We start from the raw sequence: 23,197 nt of genomic DNA on the forward strand, positions 1-23,197 counted from the left end.
CGGCGCCGCCGCGTCACGCGCGCCCCGCCCCGCGGCACCGTTAAATGGCGGCGGCGGCGGAGCGACCGTTAGGCGGCCTCGCAGGTATGAGGCGGGCGGGGACGGCGGCGGTTGGGCCGCCCCGCGGGGCTCGCGGCGGGGCGGGCCTGTCCCCGTCCCCGTCCCGCCGCGGGGAAGAGCCCCGGGGCGCTTCCCGTTCCCAGCCCGTGTCCCGTCCTCCTCGCTTGGAGGAGGACCAGTCCTAAATACGTTTTTTTTTTTTATCTTTTTTGTTTGTTTTTCCTCCACAAGTAGTAAGTTTCTACCTTTCTAGATACCTTTATTAGAGTTTTCTCCAAGAGCTGTATGCTCATCACAAATAAATCACTSCTAGTCTGGAGTCAGATTAAACTGTACAATAAAACTGAAGGGAACCAAAAGGCAGACTCAACAGGAGAGCAATGAATAGAACTTCTTGAACTTGTTTGTGTGTAAACCATGAGTTCTTCTGTCTCTGACCGGTTCTGTCTTTGACTGTTGAAGAAGTGTGAGTTGATGGAGCGGGCATCAGCTGTGCAGAGCRGAGGAAGATGAAGAGGAGCCTCCGCGGAGGGTAGGACAGCGGGTGAACAGGGGACAGTCGGTGYCAAGAACAGCAGGCACCAGGTGTGTCAGGGCAGGAGGAATGAGCTCTGAAGATGGTGAAAATGAGGACTCCTCCTGAAGGAAAAGGTGGGTGCTCCTAAAAGTGTTGATATTCCTTTATAAGAGGAAGGTTTATTCTTCTATGCYAAATAAACTTGTTGATGCTTTTTTTTGATTCATTTTGGAGTGCTTTAGGCAATGTCCAGTCACAGGGTAAACTTGTCTTTTCTTTTGAGTTGGATTAGATGCATGGATAAGTGATGTAGTTCGAAAATTTAAAATCTCAGCATCTGAATGAGAAAGTGGTCTACGATAAATGAGAGAATGGTAAAGTAAGAGATTCTAGGAGTAAAAGCTAAAGACTGTTTTGTTTTTGATTTATTGCCATACTTTATTTCAAGGAACAGCAAGGTCAACTGGAGGAAGAGATGCAACCTTTGATGGGTAGGATGAGGTAAGTGTGAAAGTCATCAGCTTTGAAGAGACTGAATGAAGTCAGGGAGAGGCCAAGGCAGAGGGAGGAGAAAGGAGAAGTGTACCAAAGACAGAAACCAGCCGAGTGAGTTTTCCTTGTGTTTGCAGGAGTTAGCACCTGTATTGCTTGCAGCTGGAAGAGCAAATGTGTGTACAGTGGGGGGTGGAGGGGCCTCCTTTCTCTGGGCAACATACAGGTTACTGTTTTGCATATGAACTAGGCCTGTTGACAGAAAATGACTGCACTTTTATGCTAATGCCAGAGCACTTACACTGCTGATGTTATTGGAAGTAGCATTTCCATCAAGGAAGGACTTAAAGTTTTTCTTTGAATTTCCCTGCAAGATATCAGCTAATCTCCATTATAATATGATAGTTACAGTTCATTGTTTCCTTCAAGYAAGCTTGTAGGAAGAGCAATATGTGAACCTAAATGCCATACAGTGCTTTTCCTATGTAGCTGTAGTGCTTGATTATCAAAAATGAGTGTGTTAATGTACAGCAAGGATAATATGGAACCTTTTGAGAAACCTGGAATGATATATGAATAAACTGTAAGACTACRTTCTGTTTCATACAAGATTATTTCTCTAAAGAGAAAATGCATATGTTAATACTGTTAGATCCTACTGTAAATCATTTTGCATAAGAAATCACAAACCATAAACACTTGCCCAGATTTATAGGTAGGGAATCAGATCTACCAAGTTGGGTTGGGTAGCCCCTCGTTCTTCTTGAAGAAAGTCTGGAAGTGTATAACAGCTAATCTTATAATGAGGGAAAGAATCTTCAATATTCACTAAAAACTGTTTCAGAGACTTTTTTTCAGATATTCTTTTGAATGTTAATATCTTAGACATAAAAGCATTTAAGTAATTTGAATACCTCAGCTAAAGTTTGAAATTAAGGCCAAAGTTGAACTGGGGTTAATTAGCTACCAAATTCTAAACAGCATAAAAAATAAAATTACYGCAGCTTCTTTCTCTATTGAGCACTGCATGTTGGCAAATTTTTTACTTACTGAATGTGGATATAACASCTTTGTGTATATAAAGGACTGTAGTATCTTCCATAAACAATAATAGTTAAACTAAAAATAGTTAGGCTGAGTAAAATTAAACRTAGTGAAGTAAACTGGATGTTATGCAGTAATGTGAAGAGTCTTGACTAGGCCTGTTATTTATCACTGACTTTTTTGTTGTTTTAATTATGGTTTAGACTGAAGCAAAAAGTTGTAGTTGCCTTTGATTCTGTATTCAGTTTGGCATATAGCCTCTCTAAACATAAATCTAGATAGTCAAAGGTGTGTRACTAGGGAAGGAAGGGCTGCCTTTTAAAGGATAAACCTGATCTTGGTGTGACAGAGCGGATGCTTTATTTGCATTTCTTTACATTCACTGAATTAATGCACAGATAGGTGTAAAGGCTAGGTAAATTCACAGTCAAATGAAGAAAAGTCTTTACAAATCTCAGGGGTTTTAATTCTGGTTTTCACACACATCTCCGAAATTGTGGCACTTATGACACTGCAGGGAAAAACTGATCTGAGAGGGAAGTCTCAATTTACTTCACTGTGCCTAACCCTGCTCTAACCGTGTGGTTCTACACTGTTAAGACATGAACACTGATGCTTAAGGTGATTAACCTCTCCAAAAATTCTGCATTTCCTAGAGCACTGAATTGATTCACCGAGGGATCTACTGAGTATCAGAATTAGTAAGGTAAGTGTGATGTACACCTYTGTACAACTGTACAGTGAAGTGCACTAACAGAGTGGTTTTGGGAATGTAGGAAAGGACCAAGTGATTGGGAGCCAATAAAGAAAACAGAAAAGAAAAGGTGAGTGTGCAATAGGAGATTATGAACAGGCACAAAATAAGGAATAATAAGGAAAAAATAGTTCAGTAACAAATGACGGTTAGAAAAATAAGGAAGAAAAATGGAAGGAAAAGTTCAATGAAAAGCAAAAGGAGATAATGTAACTATTTTTAACACGGACAAAATCTGCTTCATAAAGAATATCTTGAAATACAATCAATACAATTTTGTTATTTTTTAAAATAAGCAATCAGTTGTCATTGTGAAGTTATGTGGAAGAGAAAATATTAGATGATAAAAGCATCGACATGGTGAGAAATGTGGGGGCTTGCTCTGTACTAGAGTCAATYGCAAAGAGCCAACCAAATGAAACTAATGTAAATAGTATTGCATATCTATTTGGTACATCATAAGACTTACTATTTCCAGCTGGAAATAGCCTGTTGCTGACATTTTAGTATTTTGTCAAATTAATTAGGTAATTTATCAAATTCAGTTAAGTGTAATTCTTGAAGTTCTAAAGTTAATGGACTGACTTTTGATTAAGCAGATACTGAGATTAAAAGTTAGGTGAGAAACGTGATTAATCTGAGTTTTAGCTAGCTCTTTTCATCACTGTAACTACTATAAGAGTGTGATGTAAGCTTTATTGATAAGGACTCCTTATATTCTGCACCTGGCTACTGCTGTTAGAAAATCTAATATTGTAAACAGATGACATATGAGGCATTTTCAAAGAACTTGGATCCTGTTTCCCAAGATTCTTAATGAGAATGAAGCACCAGCTGCATTCCAAATATCAGTTCACTTGACTGATAAAAAGGCTTATTTGATGTTCAAATAACAAGGAGATTCTGCTCACCTTTGAGGATGGCTTAACCAGCTACCTCATCTCAGCTCGTGTGGTTGGCGGGGGCAGCGGGGAGAGAAAAACCCATAAATTTTACTTTTGTGTTGCTGCTGTGGATGAAGCAGCATGGCTTAGTGTTCAAATTCACATACATCAGATGCTTAAGTGAAACAGAGCAGAAAAGTAGAAAACTCTTATTGAGAGCAGAAATTGGCAAGGTGGAAAGAGAATAAACCATGACCTTCGGTGCTATAAAGCATGAAAGTGTTTGCTATATCCACCTTTATAAGAACACTTTAAAAAGGGTGTCAGTTTGCTTTTAACTTTCAGTTATAGGCTTAATTAGCACTGTAACTTCTGCAAATATTTATTGGAAATTGTTTTGCAAGGTAATATAGAGGCTGGCAGTGCTTTTAAGTATTGCCTTAAAAAGAAAAAGGCAGGATTAGAATACGTTCAGTGACAAGTGCCTTCAAAAGGCTATGTCAGGTAGAAAGACAAATGTAATTTGTTAGTTCTTGTTGCTTAATCTTATTAGCTGTTTATGCGACTTTGGAATAGCTGAAAGTAGTCAGAAAATACTATGCTTTTTATTCAGATGTTATTTGGGAAGATATGCTTAAGATTTTTGAAGGGCAAGTTCTCAACTTTGGAAATTCTAGTGATTAAGTTCCTAAATAATAGGAATGAATTAAGAGATGTTTAAGATACAGCTAGAATAAGCCATTTGTTTCAAACATTTGCAAACCTAAGAATTCTGTCTTGTTCTCTATACTCCATGGAATGAGTATTCCGGTGAKAACTTCTGGCAGACGAGACTGTAGATAGAAAAGCTTAAATATATAAAAGGCAAGTTGTAAGTAAGCATGTAATCAAGTTACAAGATCACTAGTTAAGCAGTGTCACTAATGGAGCTGAATTAGTAACCTACAGTTTATTAATCTAAGGAAAGACAAGCAATCGTCATGTCCAAATTAAAAGTATGAAGATCAGTCTCTCAAATTCTATTTTATATGAATTGAATAAGTGTCATTAAGATGGTGAAATATTCTGTAAATCAAGTTTAGCAACAGTACTGCCACTGTAGTACAGATACTTGAAATGAAAGAGCATTAGAGTATTATGTGAAACAATCTTTTGTTGTTTTTTGGGGGCCTTTAAACAGAGTTCAATTAAAAACAGTTCACTGCCTGAACTGGAGTGAGGAAGTGTAGTTCCATAAGGCACTTCATTGTTTTGATCTTCTTATGAGTTGACAAAAAAGTACTGAAAATATTTAATGCTTAATACTATTCCAATACTGATGTTCTTAAGTCTGTATACAAATTATATTAAATGCTGGTGTTTTCTTCCCCAAAACTACCTCTTCCCCATACTAGAGGAGACTTAAAATTGCTGCCAGTTATATTCTAGTAGCAGCTACATTTTGAAACAAAAGAGAATGTAAAACTCGCACAACACCAGAGTTCAACTTTTTTTTCACTTCTGTTATCCCTGGTGAATCAGAAGAGACAAGATGCAGAGCAAGAGTATTTTTTGAGCTAGGAGTCATTTCTATAAAATTAAACAACCACCACCAGAACAACTGCTGCTCCAAGTAATTTATTTTCTGTAACATGAAAGAATAAGTTATGATTAAGTTACCTAGATTTTTATTCTTGTTCTGTAGTTGTATATAATGATAATACCCTGCAGATTGCAATATTACRTGTCATCAGTGTTTGAGTTTCAATCAGTAGATGATTTGAGTATCTTTGGGGTCCAAAGTGCAGATTCTTTGACCACACTTGAAGTGGTTTGGGTATATCTCATAGCAGGAGCAGTTTCCTGCCCATAGAGCTACCATCTTTGTGCTAAACAGCTACAGGATTTTTTTGTCAATACCACCATTGCATCAGATGATTGCAGTTGATTCCTGGAAAGGTCAAAGTAGGAACAATCACACTTAAAGTGATTTTAAAAAATTATRTACCATTTATATACTTTAAGCTGTGTTTTTTTCTAGATATGTACATCATTGTAATAATCCTGAACTCTCACAAACACTATATTCCTTTCTGTGAGAGCKTTCCTATCATTCCCATTAAATTAGTAATATTTCAGTCATGAGGAAAAAATAAGAAAAGTTAGCTCTGTAGGACATATCTGCTCCTTAAGTTGAGTTACCTAAACAAAAAGAAAATAGGGAACAAGTTTTCTAGCACCCTTGAAAAGCTTCAGAACACTTTTAGAAGCAAAAATGGACCAAACTCTCAATTTCCCCATGAGGGGATTCCCTCATCTGSCAACAGGAAAGAAACTGCAAAGTCTTTTAAAGGACTTGTCAAAAGCCAAATCTGATGATGCACATCTAGGAATAAGGAATCAGTGCTGTGTCCTCTAATGGCAGCTGAGCTGTATGTATTTTTCAAAGGCTAGGATTTGCACTATGTACCATTTCTAATATCTTTTTATCCTTTGAGATGAGAGAATTTTCATCTCTACAAAAGCATTACAAGATTAAAACCTGCATATCAATCATCTACTTCAATAGCACCATAAGTTATAGCATGTTAAAATCAAGTYGATACTTATATATAAAGTCTTTTACATTAAAAGTGCCTTTAGCCATCTCTGGCTTAGGTGTCTAAGTGTAGCTACCTCGCTGCAGAAACCACTGAGCCCAGCATGTTACCTGGGAGACCCACCACCACAGCTACTGGGGCCAGAGGAGGCTTTTTACCACCACAGTACTTTTTAACCAGGAGGTCAAGGGACGGTGATGTTTTTGTAGGCTATATTAATGTTGGGAACTCTTACTTTAATATGACTTAAAAATAAGGATAACTACAATTGAAGGTCTAGAAACTATTGGTTAAAATTAATCGGGAACAGTCTGAAGTTTTTAAATTTAGCTCTGTGGATACTGAATGTTTATCTAATAGCCTGTCCCATTCTGCTTAAAGCTATCACTTTGTTATCCTAACAGGGCAGTGTATGCTTATGCAGAGTCCTGCTGTAGGCAGGTTGGGCTTTTCAGTCCACTAACCACATATTTGTTTTTTCTGTTAGCAAGAGGAAGATAGCTGTGGAATCTGGATGATTTCCAGATAAAGTATAACAAGTATAGTATTAACAAGGGACAAGGAAAAGAAACCTGCCCTCTTTTCCCTGCCTATTACCCACCATACTGGATTTGTCCAGCACTAAGTACTAGTGCTGGACACTATCTTAAGTGTATCAAACAAACGTTTGAAAAGGATAAATATTAAATGGGCAAGTAGTATGGGTAAAAGGTGTTATACTGTCTTTCCATCTAAACTAATAGTGACAAAAATAAACAAATTGAGTAGTTTGTTATCCAGCAATGGCTAAAACATCAATATAATCCAGAAGCAATAATACATACACTGTTAAAAGATCAAACCAAGAAATCATTTTCCTATTCAAATATATTACTAGAATGCAAACAAAATCCACATATTAGTGAAGGAAATAAACAACCAAGTAGTTCTGGTGCTTTACAGTATTACCAGCCATAAAGAAATGGTTAGTGTTGATAAAAACAATTAAGATAGTGTTCCTTCTAAAGAAACAAAAATGGAACTGTTAGTAGAACATCAGTTGTATGATGGGATGGCTCAAAGTGCATGTGGAATAAGGTGGCAGTACAAGTGATGTTTGCACCTGTTTTTTGCACCTTTTCTTCTTAGCACAGTAACCTTTGCAAAAGATGGTCTCTTTTCCCAAATGGAATTTTTGCTTCATCTTAGCTGTGCTGCAGTCTGTAGAACTTCCACATTTTTGTAACCTGTCTTGCAATATGCAAGGTAAGGCACTTTAAAAAAGTGTTCAGTAGTTCAGAAATTCCCCACTACTCCAGAAGGAGGTTTGTGACTATGGCATTGGAAGCGACATAGACTTTCTAAACACTTTTGCCCCTCTTGGACGTCCTGGGTAAGGAGGTGGTGGCACGTCTGGTTGTCCACCTGCAGAAATTGCTTGCTCATAAGTTGGTAGTCCCGAATCATCAGTTCTGTGAGGAAGTGGATTTAAAGAAAACTCTTCATGTCTTCTGAAGATGCTAGATGAATGACTCCTGTTTGAATGTCTCCTGTTCCTTACATGCTCCGAGTACCTAAACAAAGTTGACAGCATTGTAAGTGGCAGCTTTCCTTTTAATAAAGGAAAGAAAGCATATATTATCTTAATTGCCAAATTTTAAAAAAATATAGTAATTTTTAAATTTGATTCTTAGTCAAGGTTTGTTTCAATAGTGACATTTCTTACCCTGGTGGTTGCCTTGATTTGCATCTACTTTTGCAGCAGTAGAAAATAAGCAATCCAATAATGACCAGCATTACTCCTGCAGTAACTAGACCAATGAGAAGTCCTGTAACATTAATCCTTTGTAGTGTATCATCATCTGAAAGGAAAACATTGGTTATTTTTCAGGGGAATAACATGATGTTCTTTCCATTTATGTACTCTGTGGTATGTAGCCTCCTTTCTCTGGAGAAGTGAAGGCTGAGAGGGGATCTGATTAATATATATAAGTACRTGGAGGGTGAATGTAGGGAGGAAGGGGCCAAGCTCTTCWCAGTGGTGGCCAGTGATAATTATACACACCTATACACATACAAGGGAGTTGAGACTAAGTTGAAACACAGGAAGTTCCGTCTCCAGGTGASGAGGAACTTCTTTACTGYKRGGGTGACAGAGCAGTGGAACAGGCTGCCCAGGGAGGTTGTGGAGTCTCCTTCTCCGGAGGTCTTCAAAACCCGCCTGGATGCCACCCTGTGCCACATGCTGTAGGTGTGCCTGCTTGAGCAGGAAGGTTGGACTAGATGATCTCTAGAGGTCCCTTCCAACCTTGAACATTCTGTGAAATACTAACTTCCCTGTGCAATAAGGTAGTGATGTCTGAGTCTGCAGTGAGGAGTTGTCGTGCCTGTGCAATACAATCAAMCTGTTTCATTCACATTCAGCAATATGAAGTTCTATGGAAAAAAAAACAAATCTGGTTTTGCTGACTAAATACATGGTGTTATTTTTAACAATGAGCTGTGATAACAAACAGAAGATACTGCAATGTAAGCAAAGAACAAGAAAATGAAAAAAAAATCACTTGCCTGTTTTTATTTTAGGGCCTTTAGTTGAATAGTCTTTCCAAAACTCCATCTATAGAAATAATACAATCACTTTTATGAGATGCACAGCTGTCAATAATGTGGTAGTACAGGCAAAAAATAAGMATGACACATAGAGAGGCAACTCTCACCAATGCATTTGTATTTCTTATCAGGTGTTTCTGTCATACATTCAAGTTTGCAGAGAAGTGTAATTTCATGAAAGATTTCCTGTGCGTTTTCCCCTTTCTACCAGGTTTCTTCCAGCCATACAAAGGCAGCAGACGATGCTACAGGAACTCTTAGCAACAGCTGAACTCTAGATTTACTGCTGCTACCTACTGGTGTCTGCTTTGGCACAGCCCAGGCACAAGATCAGCCAGTTAATGAGCACGACACAGGCAGGACGTTGGAACTGCGTGGTGAGAAGCTTCTAAGGAGTTACCAAGAAAAAAACACTGAGATTCTGCAAGTGCATTAATGTGTATCCATAAGTGGTGTTTTTGGAGTTTGTTTTATATTTATGCTTGCCAAATCAATCTTTATCTAAAGTGTTTAAGAGTTCTGTATCTAGCACAGTGACACCAGCTACTTGGGGCCTCTATTTTTACTATAAAATAAATATCTTGTTTTAAGAGCTGTTTTCTGAAGGGGTGTAGTATTAAAATGCAGTAATTGTTTATTCGGTAACCTTCAGGATACTAAACTCAGTTTGAACAATTACCGTTTTTTCGGAGTCTTCAAAAACTTCTCTTGCTTCTTCATAATTGCACAGCTCTTCAAAGCATTCCCTTTCCAAGTTATCTGGTGTGAATGCTTCAAAATCAAATCTGTTATTCAGAAGATGTCTTCCAATGAATAAATTGGCATCCTTTTCTGATATGAACACTAAGAAAAAAAATCAAATACATTTAAAGCTAGTTAGGAAAGCTAAATCTATTGTTTTTTAAATGATGAAAATTCCAAAGGAGTGCATTACGTTCATTTATTCCCCTAGCATCTCTCAACCATATATAATATAAAGAAATGTCAACAGAATATAATCTTTGTTGCTAACTATTCTGACTATGCGATACAAAATAGACATACTTTCCTTCCTCATAAAGCATTCCAGCTATTCCTTATATTGGCCAGRAGAATTTGGTTCTCGCAACAACTGTTGGGAATTCAGGGGTATGTGAGTATCAAAACATAAATTCTTTCAAATCCAGACAAAGCAAAACATCGACCTGGTGCTTGCAAAATCTGTTCTTTTTAAAGAATCTTCAATATACATTCCTTTTACATAATCTGGTACCTGAGTTCCAAATTTTGTTTACAGAATTTGAGTTTAAAATAATGACAATGAAGTCCCATACGTTTTGCATTTGTTCTCTTCCTCTCAAAGTTGTGACAGTGTTTAATTGAAGGAAGTTTTATATAAAGACTGACCTATTGCCATATTTATTTGTTTTAAGTTAGCCCATGCATGATAGGAATGTCTCTCCCATCAGGAGATGGTAGACACTTCTGAAGGCATTTATTCTTTTCTTATTTTGTGCTTATTAAAAGGTCCGTAAAGAGGATGAAGTAAATTGTGAGGCAAGATTTCTGAAGGTTAGTGAAATTATAGAAGATCTTAGAATACAGGAATGCAGTTTCTTGCCAAGCACTTCCTATAGTCAAGTTTTAGCCTGTTCTTGCTATAGCGTTTTGTAAAGAAATCTTCTTTATATGACAGAACTAGTTTTCCAGCTTGGCTTTCTATGAAGGCCTGATCTGTACTCCCAAGAAATACAGACTATTTGGTTAAGCAAGATGACTGGAGGATTATTTCTGCAAGTGTAATGCAGAAGCAGTGTTGTTGCATACCAAGCCAGACAGCTAAAAAAAGAAATGAGGATTAGAATGAAGTTATTCAACTACAAATTAGTTCTCTTTTCTCATTAGCTTATAAATCTAGATTAACACATCATTCAGGAATTTTTATCCTTGTAGTTACTCTTAGGTTTTGCAGTGGTATCTCAATATTTTGCTATCCAAAAACTCTTGAAAAAGTGCAATGTAACTTATATATGTATAGTTGTCAGTATACAGTATATATAATATATAACAGCTAACTCAAATCAGTTATGAAGCGATGATGCTTGAAAGTAGCACACTGCTCTGTATCATGGAGCTTCACTCCTTCTTACGAGGTTATGTGTTTTTACCTGCATTCTTCAACTCCCCCCCACAAAGTGGAGAATCGCAAGGATAGCGCAATGCTTACTTTTCAAGGGATTTATATATTTTCTGAACACCAGAAAATAGCAAGCAATCCTTTCAAATGCAAATCAACTTTAGATATGCAAATGCAGTTATGATGTGCTCAAGTATTACCAAAGTAGCACTGTCTGAATATAGATTTCAAACTTTTATTTTAGACAGAGTGCTTAGAGGATTTTGCTTTTATCAGTAGCAAGCATCCAGAGAGACAGAGAAAGGTGGGTCTTGCCAGTCTCCACTTACTACTTCATCTSGTAAATATTTAAAATGGATAGCCACGTCATTTATCAGTCATTTCAGCAAAAGGTATCTAAGCTAAGAGTTAAACAATTTAAAGTAACTTTTTATGAGGTTAAAAAATTCCCGGTATTAACACACCTGTAGAGAGATTTCTCAGTAAAAGCAAATAAGCTGCAGTTCTACTTTGGAAAGTATGTAAGTTAATGTTAAAAGTTGAGTTACCTTCTTTCAAGTCACGCTTCAGGTTATTTAATCTCTCGGTGCAATGAGGAAATGCAAACACCATCACATGGAGCTGASACAGCAGCACCCAGCCCACAAACATGGTGTGGTATCTGTCAGACAGAAACCGGGGTTGAGTTACGGAAAGAAACAAAAGCAAAACAAGCTTCTGAAGCGCCGGTGATGAACCCTGAATGAATCCTGCACGTGAGGTCATCTAACGCAGGTATCTACACGCAGGTTACCTTAATAGTTCATAGTTCCCAGGAAGAAAAGAAAAACCATCCAAACTGGTCCGGCACGTCCTTTAAGTGTTCATTGCACAACATCCGCGCGAGAAGCCGTCGCGGCCTTTCTCAGCGGGGCCATGGCCACCCGTGGGAATGGCTTCAGCAGCGGCGGCACCGGCCAGCTAAGCCAGGTGAGCTGCCCGCTCTCCCTAACGGGTGAGGAACCCCCCAAACTGGCGAGGAACCCCCCCAAACCGGCAAGGATAACCTCTATCAGCTGAGGAGTGCCTCGGCGGCAGCCCGACACTCCAGCAGACGCTCGTGCTGCCGCGGCGCCGGGTGAAAGCGGCGCTGCGCAGCCCCGTGCCCGGCAGCGCGCGGCGGGCTGCCCCCGGCCCGAGCCCCAGCGTGGCAGCCACCGACTGCCCCCAACAGCGGCCGTCCCCAGCAAGAGCCGCCCCCGTCCCGGCCCTACCTGCTGCGGGCASCGTCTCGGGCGGCGCGGCCGCTGCTCCGGCGCTTCCGGGAAAGGGCGGTGGCGGTGGTGGCCGGGACGCCCCTGAGCCGCCCCCGCACCGGCCCGAGGCCGCCCGGGAGAGGGCAGGGAGGGCGGCGGGCCAGGCCGCGCTGTGCTGGGGTGGGTGAAGCCCCGGCCACCCTGCGCTGCATGTGTTGTCTCGCCTTGCTCGCTACAGAGCTTCCCAGGAAAGCTCCGGTGGCTCTTTTGAGTGCTCTTGGCACTCAGAACTGCCTCTTCGTCACTGGGTGCGTTAAGGTAGTGAAAACCTCCCATCTTTTTCCCCTCTGGCACAGCATGCGTGCTCTCGTGGCAGGGAACGTGCTCAACATTGAGTCCAGGGAGCYGGTGCCTCCCCTGGGGCTCCTCGCACCACCTACTTGCCTGCAGTGAATTACTCCTCTGTRGCAGATGGGGCACTTGGGATCCGTAGGGTGTTTATAGCCAAGCAGAAAGGGCCCAGGTAAGGCTTTGTTTTTGCGCATATGCAAAAATAATTAATCAGCAAAGCAAAACCAAGGTCTACAGAGCAACAAACGTGTTTTCTGGAAATGCGCGAGGTGTCTCTGGGTTCACAGGCTCCGCAGGGCCGGCACACGGCCGAGCACGGCAAACCCGGGCGCTTCGGGCTTCTCCAAGGACCAAGGAGCCAGTAAGCTCCTTGTAAGGCTGCAGGTGAGTAAGTAAGGCTGGCAGGGGCCTAAGAGCAGTTCCCGAAAGGCCACGGGATGCCCAGTGAAGACAAGAGGTACCTGAAAAGCCTTTGAAGTGAAAGAGTAAGAAAGTGCTTGAGTTTACTGACCAGAACCCGTTGTTAAATACTATGGCATATTTAGGGATTGTGCTAAAGGTTGCACACAAAAACACTTTGGAGACGYAGGAGTGACTAGGAGGAGATCCCAGGAGTGGGTGATTTGTGTTTGTGCTAGCGATGTCTCCCCTAATGACTCTGCGTTGTGGTATTTATATAAGTGGTGGAGGAAAGAGTGGATGGTGCCAGTGGAAGTTATCAGATAGCCCCAACAGGAAAACAAGAGCTCTCAATGTGTGAAACGGGAGAACTGTTTGGAGGAATGACTGTAGTTAARTATTTGCTTTATGACACCAACACCCTGCTGTTAAGGGGTGCATGATTAAAATATAATTTATGAACTGTGTTGGCTCGTGCTTTTTAGCTCGTTGGGATCTCAACACAAGCCTTTGTAATACAATTGTGTGTATGTAGTTACAGCAGTGCAGAATTAAGACAACAATACTGCACAGAAGAGAGCAGCATAGCATGTGCACTATAACCTTGTAGAAAGCATGGAGTTCCTCACCTAGGAAAAGACCTTGTGGTCCCCTTACCTAGGGCCACATTAGGCCACCACCAYGTGTTGTCAGCAAGAGAGGAAGACAGAAGAGGTTTCAGCGTGTCCCATACAGCTCCGAGGTGGTGGATCCCACCGTCCTCACGGCAAGAGTCACCTACGGGCATCGGAAGMGACGACCCCCGGTGTGCATTGACCATCATTATGCATTAAGTGTTCACAGGAAACATTATTTTATTTTGTAATTATTTTATTTCGTAAGGTGTAATGTTAGGGCAAGAGTGCATAGGTTTTATTGTTACTCCCTCTTTTTTACAAAGGGGGCAGCCTCTGTTGAGGTTGCCATCGCTGGTATGTTTATGCACGTGGGTTTTTTAACCTCAGTCCTTTCAATGATATCTGGTTAGGAGGATATTGCTAAAGATTTGAGTCAGACCTGCATACCTTCTCACAAGAGGAGGGTGATACCAGTCCATGATGTTCATGCAATAATTATTCAATTGAACAGCAGTGTATTTATAGTATAGGAAAAGGGTAAAATACTAATTTCTGATTAGGGGGAYTTTTGGTCAAAAATGTGTGTTATTCCCTTTACGCAGTGTCCTACTCAGACTTTCTGCTAGCTATTTTCTTTTGACTGGTACAAAATCATAAAAAGTTAACATATTTTCTCTCACCCCCAATATACAAATATATGCTACCATCACCTTTGGGTTACTAAATTTGTTCTAATTATTTTTCAGTTTGTCATGGAATCTTTCTCAGCTGGTATGGGATGACAAGATGGATAGAACTGTTTATTATATTTTAGTAGTGGGAAGTACTGATTGAGAATGCCCCCCTCTAGTGGCTTTGAAACCATGTGCATCTGCTGCTGAGAACAGCTGTATTTCATTTCCTGAATCATGTGGTATAAGTTTGTTCTTTATACAAAATGTATACCTATATTTTCATGTTTGTTAACTTCTGTTTGAATGTACTGTAGCTTGATACCTTTTTACTAAAGTTAATTTTGTTARTATATTGAGAACATTACTGAGCTTTGGCTCTGCTCCATAAATATGAGGAGATTTAAAGAGTCAAGGACATTTATATTAGCCTTAAAATTTGAAATTTTCATAAAAATTACACCATTGAACAGGGCGGTTTTGATCTCTTCTGGATTGCAGATTTCCTTTTCTAAGGAAGAGATTTTTTTTAACTACTCCATGCATCATTATGCATCACACTTTTTCTTTGCAAATTACGGTTAATGTCRTAGCTGAGATGTTGGGTGGACTCACTGCAGCTATGAATCAAGTTATCAAAACAAGTGAAGAACTTGTTCTGCTTCTTCCTTTCTGCATTTTGCAATTTTCTTGCCAGCAATTTTCAAAGCAAAGAACTATTCTAGTGAAAGGGATTAAACAAGAATATTGAATCATACTGTGAGAATGCAATTTTTTAGAGCTAGGTTTTGTTCAATATATACTTTGTGTATTAATTCCTATACTCTATTTATCTTTAATTAAAGTGTTATTTATCTGGCTAAGGAAATAAGAATTTTCTAATAGCAAGTATGGAGATCAGCTGTAAACCAGCTAATCAATAACTTTCTATTAATTAGCAAGGAGATCTGCTGTGATATTTATCCATTGTTAACTTATTTACTTGTAATCAGTTCCTTCTGGTGGGGAATATGCTCATTAGAAGTATTCACCTGAATTCAATTAAATTGTACTGGGGGTGGAGCCCATGAAAAGAAGGTGAGTGAGAGGTTTTCACAAGTTTGTCTCTCCAGCAATGGTAAGGGAGTTGGAGTTTTTTTTGTTTGTTTGTTTGTTTTTTTGTTTTTTTTTTTAAATCTCTGATGTTTACTTAGGGAATAAGCTTGTGTTGGGATTTCTTGATTTCTGATAGTGAATTAAAAATATTTTTGCCTTCTAAGTAAGTAAAACTTTTATGCTGAAAAATGTAAGTAAGCTCTAAGTAATCATTTAGGCTAGTCTTCTTAGAAGCTGCTCTTTTTAAAGGATTGTAAAGGGTAACTTGTTCTCAGCTTTAGATTTAATTTGGGATATTTGGAATCATAAATTTTTGTGATTTCACAGTTGGTGAAAAATCTAGGGTTTTCCTTGGTTTGTCTCCAATTCAGGTAAGTGCAACTGTATTTTTTTTTTTTTTTTTAAATACTTCTTTGGCTGAATGAAAACAAAAAGTAAAACAATGAGTAATAAAAGATAACTTGTAATGCGTATGGGAACGTAACTAAGAGTAGTTTGAGGACTAGCCCTTTACTTGTTTTTATTTTCCAGACTTTAATGTATTGTAAAACAGGCATTTCTYACTATTTGAGAAAAATCATTAAGTATTTGGCTACAGCTGCAAAACTTTCTCCAGTGGTTGCTTAGGTCTGGGAAGAGCTTTTTACTCATTTTGTGTGGTTTTTCAGATTGCCATACTGYGGGTATGTGTATGCGTGTGGCTTTTGGGGTTTGTTTGTTTTTTCTCAGATTCATCTTCTCTTATCTCAAGAAATCTTACAATTTTCAGTATACAAATACAGCTGCAGCTTACTGAAGCTGCAATCCGGAAAGCTGGATTTACTAGTAGTAATAGTGTTTTGTGTGTCTCTATGCCAGTTTTAGCTATGGTAGAAGGAGGAGGAGTACCTAAARGTATCAAGAAGAAACTTCAACTTGGAAGTTAGCTTTGGAAGTCAGGGTTGTTTCTGAACAACTTCTTATCTTCTTATTTTTTTAAGACTAGTACAACAATTTATGATAAATACAGTAGAAACTGCGAAGTCTTTTTAATGTAAGAGATGAAACTAAGATAACTTTTGTCTGTATCGACAGAACTTTGAATCTCTGCAGGGAGGTAGAGGCTCCACAAAACAGCATGTACTTTAAATCTTCATTGCATGAGTGGTGAGGAATTATGTTCTCTGTTTAACACATCAGATTAGCACTTGAGAAAATTAATTTGTAGGAGGCTCTGTTATGTATTTTCCAGAAAGTCATCTTAGCTTCTGGGCCAAAAGAGCCTGAGGGATTTGACAGTTCAAAAGAACCAACACTTTTTTTTTTTTTTAGTTTCTTTACTAAAATTGARTTCCACTGTGGTGATTCTTCATTGAGCCCAGAGCTTTGGCTAAGGCATCTACCTGAAGATACTGAGAGATGGAAAATTCACTATTGTCATTGGTAGTTTATTCCAGTATTTAAATACCCAGGTTCTTCAGAAAAATGTTTGACTTATTTTTCATTTTAAATATGAAACATATTAGCTAGGATTTATGCAGTAGTCTAAATTGAAATTCCATTGGAGTAGGCTCACAGGTTCTGGCTGGCTTTGCATTTAAAAACTACTAAAATGTTTAAGAATATAGTGATTCAATAGTGGAAATACRTTTTCATATAAGAAATACATCTACAGTATAAGCAGGAAAACCATTKAGTGTACAAGGAATAAATTGACTTTCTGAAATGTTTTTAAATGTCTCTAAGTGTCAACGTGCAGTTGGAGACATCTAGGTACCACAAAGCATTTTTCTTGTTCTTTAAAATAAAAATTAAATGGATGATAGTTGTAAGAAATGTTGGGTTCTGTTAGAGCCATAAAAGGAAAAATCCTGAAGCATATGTTTGTTTATATGAAGCTGTGAATGCTTAAGTGCACATGTTAAATTTGGGAAGAATGTAGATACAAATTAATAAATAGTCAGAGTATGAATAAATGAAGACCAAAACAATATGCTATTCAACTAATATTTCAGAAATGAAACGAAGAAAAACTTTTCAGAATTTTTCCTCTAAATAGTGAAGTATTTAATGTTAAGAATATGAGATAAGAATATGAAATATTTTTATTTAACATCAGAAAATGAAACAATAAACATGCTACCAAACTACTTTGAAAATGTCTATTTAGGATTAATTTAGAGAATTCTTTCAACCAAAAAGTATGTGTGTATATTTATCACTTTAATAAAGATATATTCAATTAATTTGAAACCTAGAGTAGAAAATTAATTTCCCTCCCACAGTCTTAATGAAGAAATAAAGAAACTAATTTCCCATTGCTGTTAGAGGGATAATCCACTCCTTCACATATTAGGAAATTAATGTAACAAATCCAGTCAGCCAAAGTGTCTCTGATTTTTACCCTCCCTCYCCATCTCTTACACCAGGTTATTTTGTATAATCACATGAAAAATAAAACTAAAAGAGACTAAAATCTCTAAGCGTTTTGGATGTCTGTATGAGCAAGTCTTGTGGTTTGATACTGTTGCCTGTAAAATCATCCATTGAAGYTGATGGAACTTGCTAGTTTGGGCTTTTCATTAGTGAAAAAAAAAAAAAAAAGTGGTTAAAACTTAAAAATAGTAAGAAATTGACTTTATTTACCTCTCTAGTATTTTTAGCATTGTAGAGAAATTGTTCTCTTCAATGTGAGACATACAGGTTGTTTCTTTTTTGTTTTCTAAAAGTTGTTTTGATTCTGATTTTTTTTTTTTTTTTTTGCATCCTTAATGAGGGAAAGAAGTACAGTATTGGGGAAATATTCTTTTGAGGAAGGTAGTTCAGATGCAAACTAGGAAAATCTCAGAGTAAGGTGCTGGAACTTGTTACTTCTGGTAGACCTTATAGGGGTTGAATCCTGATGCCGAGCGTTTAAGAAAGCTCTTAATTAAGCAACTGCAATTAATTAAGCACTTGCAAAGAGTGTCACTGATCACAAAGAGCTAAAATGTAGGTATATGTTTAACTGATTTTTTGATTGGCACTAATTCTGCAACAGGTTGAAGAACTGAGCTGCTTTTAGCTGTTGCAGAGATTTTTTTGGTGCTGTCTTGTCTTCGTTTTGCAAAATGAGAATAGAGCCTAAATTCACTCCCCTCTTGYAAACCCTGAACAAAGTTCCTTCCCTATTTGTATTCTCCTTATTTCACACCAAAGGAAGGGATGATATTCTTCAGAGGTAAGYAGTTGATCTCTCAAATGAGTGTTTTTCTCCTTTGTTTCCATGTTGTGTGCTGCATTGTGGCAAGCTAGCTGTATATTGCAGTCTGTAGCAACCTTCTATTCCATTAGGAGAGCTCTGTGAGAAAAATCTTTCATGGTAGTCCTGTTTGTTTCTATTTGTTTTAATATTTGTACTAGGTGTATTGTTTCTAAATTATGAATCTCAGAGGTTTATTTATTTAACTCAGATGTTATTTCTTTTAATGTATTTGGTACATTCTTTGCTGCATTTTAATGCCTCCCGTCAAGTGTTTTAATATTTTCTACTAAGTTTCTTGTAAACCCAGCTTACTAAGCTGAAAAACATGACAAAAAGATTGATAGTGCTTTAAAAAGAAGCAGTCTAATTGCAATAATTTGGAAGAACATATAGGGAGTACTTATGGGCGCATGTTCTTTGTGGTGCTAAGAGCTTTATGTTTGCATATGAAAGTCTAAAGACCAATTCACTTGCTGTAGGCCTTTTGCAATATTCCTTCAAAATGCATTGGTCTTAATCGTATTACAGATTTACATAAAAATGTGTTTGAAAGGTGAAATCAAATATACTTTTGTAGACGTAGGCCAAGTAGGAAGATAGGTTTCATTTCTTATATTACACCTTCACCAAATCCCTTGCAGAACATGTTAAATGCTGTAGTCCAGCTTGTTTGCTGCTGTTTTCTTACCAGGCATGTCTACAGTGTTATATGTCAGTATAACCATCAGAGCAAAATGTAAAGAAAGTGGAATAATTGGTAATTATTTCACATATAAAAAATGCAGCATATTTGACTTTTTTTCTCTTAAAACTATTGCTGAAAACTTCCTTTCAGGTTAACTGTGTTAGACTAGCAGGAATAATAGCAATGTAGTTCTTCGAAATAGCTGTTGCGATGGAGATTGAATTTACAATTTACTGTAACTCCTGAATCTTCATATTCATATAATTGCAATTTAGAGTGGATCAACCTCATTCTGTGGAGTATGGCATTATCACYGAAGTTGCATGCACCACATATCCTTCCTCCCCACCTTTTTACTGTTGCTAGCCCCAGTGTGTATGGTTACTTAAATATACACAAATAACATAAAATATTKCTTTTTGTCACATAACATGGTTACTTTATTTAGTGGTGTTATACTATTTACTTGAACCATCTTTTCCCTTACTGCTCTTGGCTGGCAGTAATAGAAATGGAAAGTACCAGTACTATGTATGTGGTTGGTGTTTTACAATAACATAAAGTGATGAAGTAAATATTTTTAATTTCAGTATACTGTATTCACGTTCTCTCAAAGTAATAAGGTAAGTTTTTACAGAAGAGACTTAAAATACATATGTTGATATGACAGCAAATATATCTTTTCTAGCAATAAGATTTGAGGTAGATTCAAAACCATTCTGATCAATGTTATGTTACTCATGTGACAATTTTATACAGACTCTTAATCTGAAATATTTTATACTGCAATGTATTTTAAATTGWATTTTATTTTCTATTGAAAACATTTTTTTAGAAAGCTTTAGAAGAAATGTTGTTTTAGAAATGAGAGTTCTATTCTGAAAAACTTGTTGATCTCCAACAGCTGTCATAGCTGGTATATGCTGATCTGGTGTTCATTTGTAGCGCTGTCTTTAAGCTTCGGTGGGAAGGTCAGCCCTCTGCTCCATGAGTTTGTAACTGCCAACTGTGGCCTTAAAAGGAGTAAATCTCACATTATTGGTGACAATCCAAATTATGCCCCAGTCTAATAGATCTAGATTAGCTGTTTCAAAACCATTGCAGAAGAATGCTTACTGAATTGGACTCTGGAAAATATTACATTTCTAGGTATTATTATGTTTCAAATGAATATCTTGGTTTTTGCCAAGTAAATCATAAGATTTCAGAAAAGAAGCAACTCATTCCACAGTGACTGTTATTTTTCCATAAAACTTGATTTATGTGTAACATTAAATGCACAAGGCTATTGCTATGAATTTTATTGAAAGATACTTGAGTTATAGAATTTATAGGAACAATGGTTTCATGAAAGGTCAAGCTGTTGTTGAAGATAATATTCTCGGTGAAAGACAAGCACTTTTGCTTCAAAACCAGAGTTTTATACACTTGGATTTTTGCACAGAGAGCAGAGTAAATTAAAACAGATTCTATGTCAACTTCCAAATAGCAGGCATTTTTATTATTATTTTTTTAAGATAGGATGTATTTCTACAATTCACTTGCATTGCTCCGTTCCTGTTTTCTGGGCAATGAACTTACTGGCTTTCTATGCTTGCTATGCCATTTCTTTTTGCACCTCTAAGTTTTCAGGTTTGATCAACCAGAAATAGTGGAACCTAACAGCCAGTTATTAGATGACTTCAGCTCACATTCCACATTAAATTTAAATACATAATAAATAAGTTCTTGAGTCTTTTTTTTGTTTTACTATCCATTTTCATGATACTTACACTTTGTCCAAAGTATCTGACTTTTTTTCCATTTTCATCTCTAGATTTATTCTATGCGGCAGGTTGGCCTTGAATTGCTGGGAAAGTTCATCATTGTTTCCATTCTAATTCGGTTTRTTTTTTGAAGTGCATTCTGGAGCGATCAGCATGGTACCCTCTGGTACATCTAGTACCCTCTAGTGATGTGACAAAATTGTGAATGTAGTGTGTGCACAAATAAATATCCCAAACTGAGAAGGTGCTGATCCAGAAGCGGATAGTGGTAAAGAAGTTGAGCTATGAGGTGTGGATATGGTTAAAGCTACATCCATGTCCTCAGCCAGAGGGATTAGTCACAGAAGGGTGTTTAGAAATGTATAGTCTTTARTAGTGCTTGCCTAGCACTGTGGGTTTATCTTTTGTATTTCTGATCTCCATCCTAAATATGTGGTTTATGTTGTTGGTTAATTAAACAAAATAGAAGTAACAGCAAAAATCCTAAAGTGAAAGTTGTGGTGAACTTGCAGAGATATTATGGATAGTATTAAGAGAATTACAAAAATAATTTTGCAGAGAGCAAGTTAATTGATAGTGATAAAAATACATGATTATTACTACATAAGTAACATAATATACAGTTTTGAAGCTGCTCTTTGTGAAACCATATGTTGAACGTGTTTTTATGGCTCTTTTTAGAGTGCCCTTAAAAATGGACCCTGCTTTTTCTGGGTCCAYTTTATTCTCTTTCCACTTTATGAAAAAAAAGCAAAGTTGGACAGGGGATTTTGTATTATCTGATCTTTAAACAATGAAGCTGTGCTTAGCATGCAATGCCTGTTGTATTATCTTGCTCTTTTTATCTTGAAGTCAGTGGGAGTTTTGCCATTAYGTTCAGTGGAAGCAGGATCGAGTTCTAAATACATAAGATTTGGGAAGCGAACATCCAACTAAGTGTCTGTGTGAATAAAAGGCCAATTGCAGTGACAAGTGAAAATCCACTGCCGRTTTTTTATGAGCAGATAGTATATTCAATTCTGGTTCCCATTAGAAATCCAGCAGTACTTAGTACAGCAATAAAGACCAGTGAGGACCTACTGCTCAATAACTGCTCCATTTGTTTAAGCCTTATGTGTATTGCTCGAGGATTTGTTTTCTGTAGTATTTCTATAAAGATCTGTTTGCAGTACTTAGAAACAACAGTACTCTAACCCTTGGGTTTGAGAACTGTAGTAATGGTAAAGTTAATGAGTGCTAACTTGGTAATAGATTGGAAATACTAAGGTCCTGTGGTGCCTGTTTCCAGTAGTGACTGTAGCTGACAGTGCCAAAATCATTTAAAATGGGAAGAATAGAGAATGTTCAGGATTGTTTGTGTATCTGCACACTTCAAATATTATTAGTCAGGCTTTCTAAGAAAATTCCTCTGTGACCTTATGTGGACAAAACAGGCTATCCAAGAAAAAGTTGTAGATGAAAAATTATTTGCGCTGAGTAAGGAGAATAGAATATAGTTCTAATCATTTTAATTCTGCTTGTCTCTTTCATGCCAAGCACATTATTTCAAGTATCATTTAAAAAAAAACTTTCTGAATATGAGCAGTTTGGATATCATTTGACATGAAATATTTCCTTTGTTACGTGTGTTCAGACAAAGTTGGACTGCACATCTCCCACAAGTGAAAGGACTTTCTCCTTTGTTTTATGCACATTTTGACTAGTGGTTAAGTCAGAATAATATTGGTATGTTTWAAACTCAAATAGGAAAATCCAGTTCATTGTGCTTAAAAATTACTTGGATAAAAYAGCACCAGCTTAAGGGCAAGTATCTGCACATTTCAGAAGTATGTAGTAGCTTGTATGAGATGGACTATCAATAATTCAAACCATAGAATTAAGTCCAAGCCTGAATGTCCYAGGAAAAACAATATGTTCTGGACTCTTTGGGAGCCATGAGGGAATGGGGACGTAACCAGCACCTCTCATACTCGTGCACAGGTTATATGGAGGAGGTGGCAAAGAGGTGACTGTAGCTAAAACTGAGGGATTTGGAGCTGTGAGGAAAGAGCCTTGGGATGTGGGAGGAAGAAATACTTGCTGCAGCCTGAGATGAGCCCGTGTCCCCTGAACATGGGGAG

General features: G+C 37.7%; 1 protein-coding gene and 1 long non-coding RNA gene across 2 annotated transcripts; one reads left to right on the forward strand and one right to left on the reverse strand.

Moving 5' to 3' along the window:
* The first annotated feature begins 264 nt into the window (after nt 1-264).
* Nucleotides 265-9,860, forward strand: LOC112948885. Its single transcript, XR_003249718.1, has 4 exons — nt 265-711; nt 1,026-1,078; nt 2,770-2,819; nt 9,131-9,860. It is a non-coding gene; the product is annotated as an uncharacterized LOC112948885 (long non-coding RNA).
* Nucleotides 7,172-11,703, reverse strand: PRRG4 (proline rich and Gla domain 4). The gene is made up of 5 exons (XM_026041230.1): nt 11,584-11,703; nt 9,599-9,762; nt 8,878-8,926; nt 8,036-8,171; nt 7,172-7,883 (listed from the first exon to the last, which is right to left on the reverse strand). Exons 1-5 carry the CDS (start codon nt 11,684-11,686, stop codon nt 7,643-7,645), a joined length of 693 nt encoding a protein of 230 aa, XP_025897015.1. The 5' UTR covers nt 11,687-11,703; the 3' UTR covers nt 7,172-7,642.
* Nucleotides 11,704-23,197: the final 11,494 nt, after the last annotated feature.

Source organism: Nothoprocta perdicaria, unplaced genomic scaffold (assembly GCF_003342845.1).
Source record: "Nothoprocta perdicaria isolate Ctin4 unplaced genomic scaffold, notPer1 scaffold_28, whole genome shotgun sequence".
NCBI classification, from domain to species: Eukaryota; Metazoa; Chordata; class Aves; order Tinamiformes; family Tinamidae; genus Nothoprocta; species Nothoprocta perdicaria.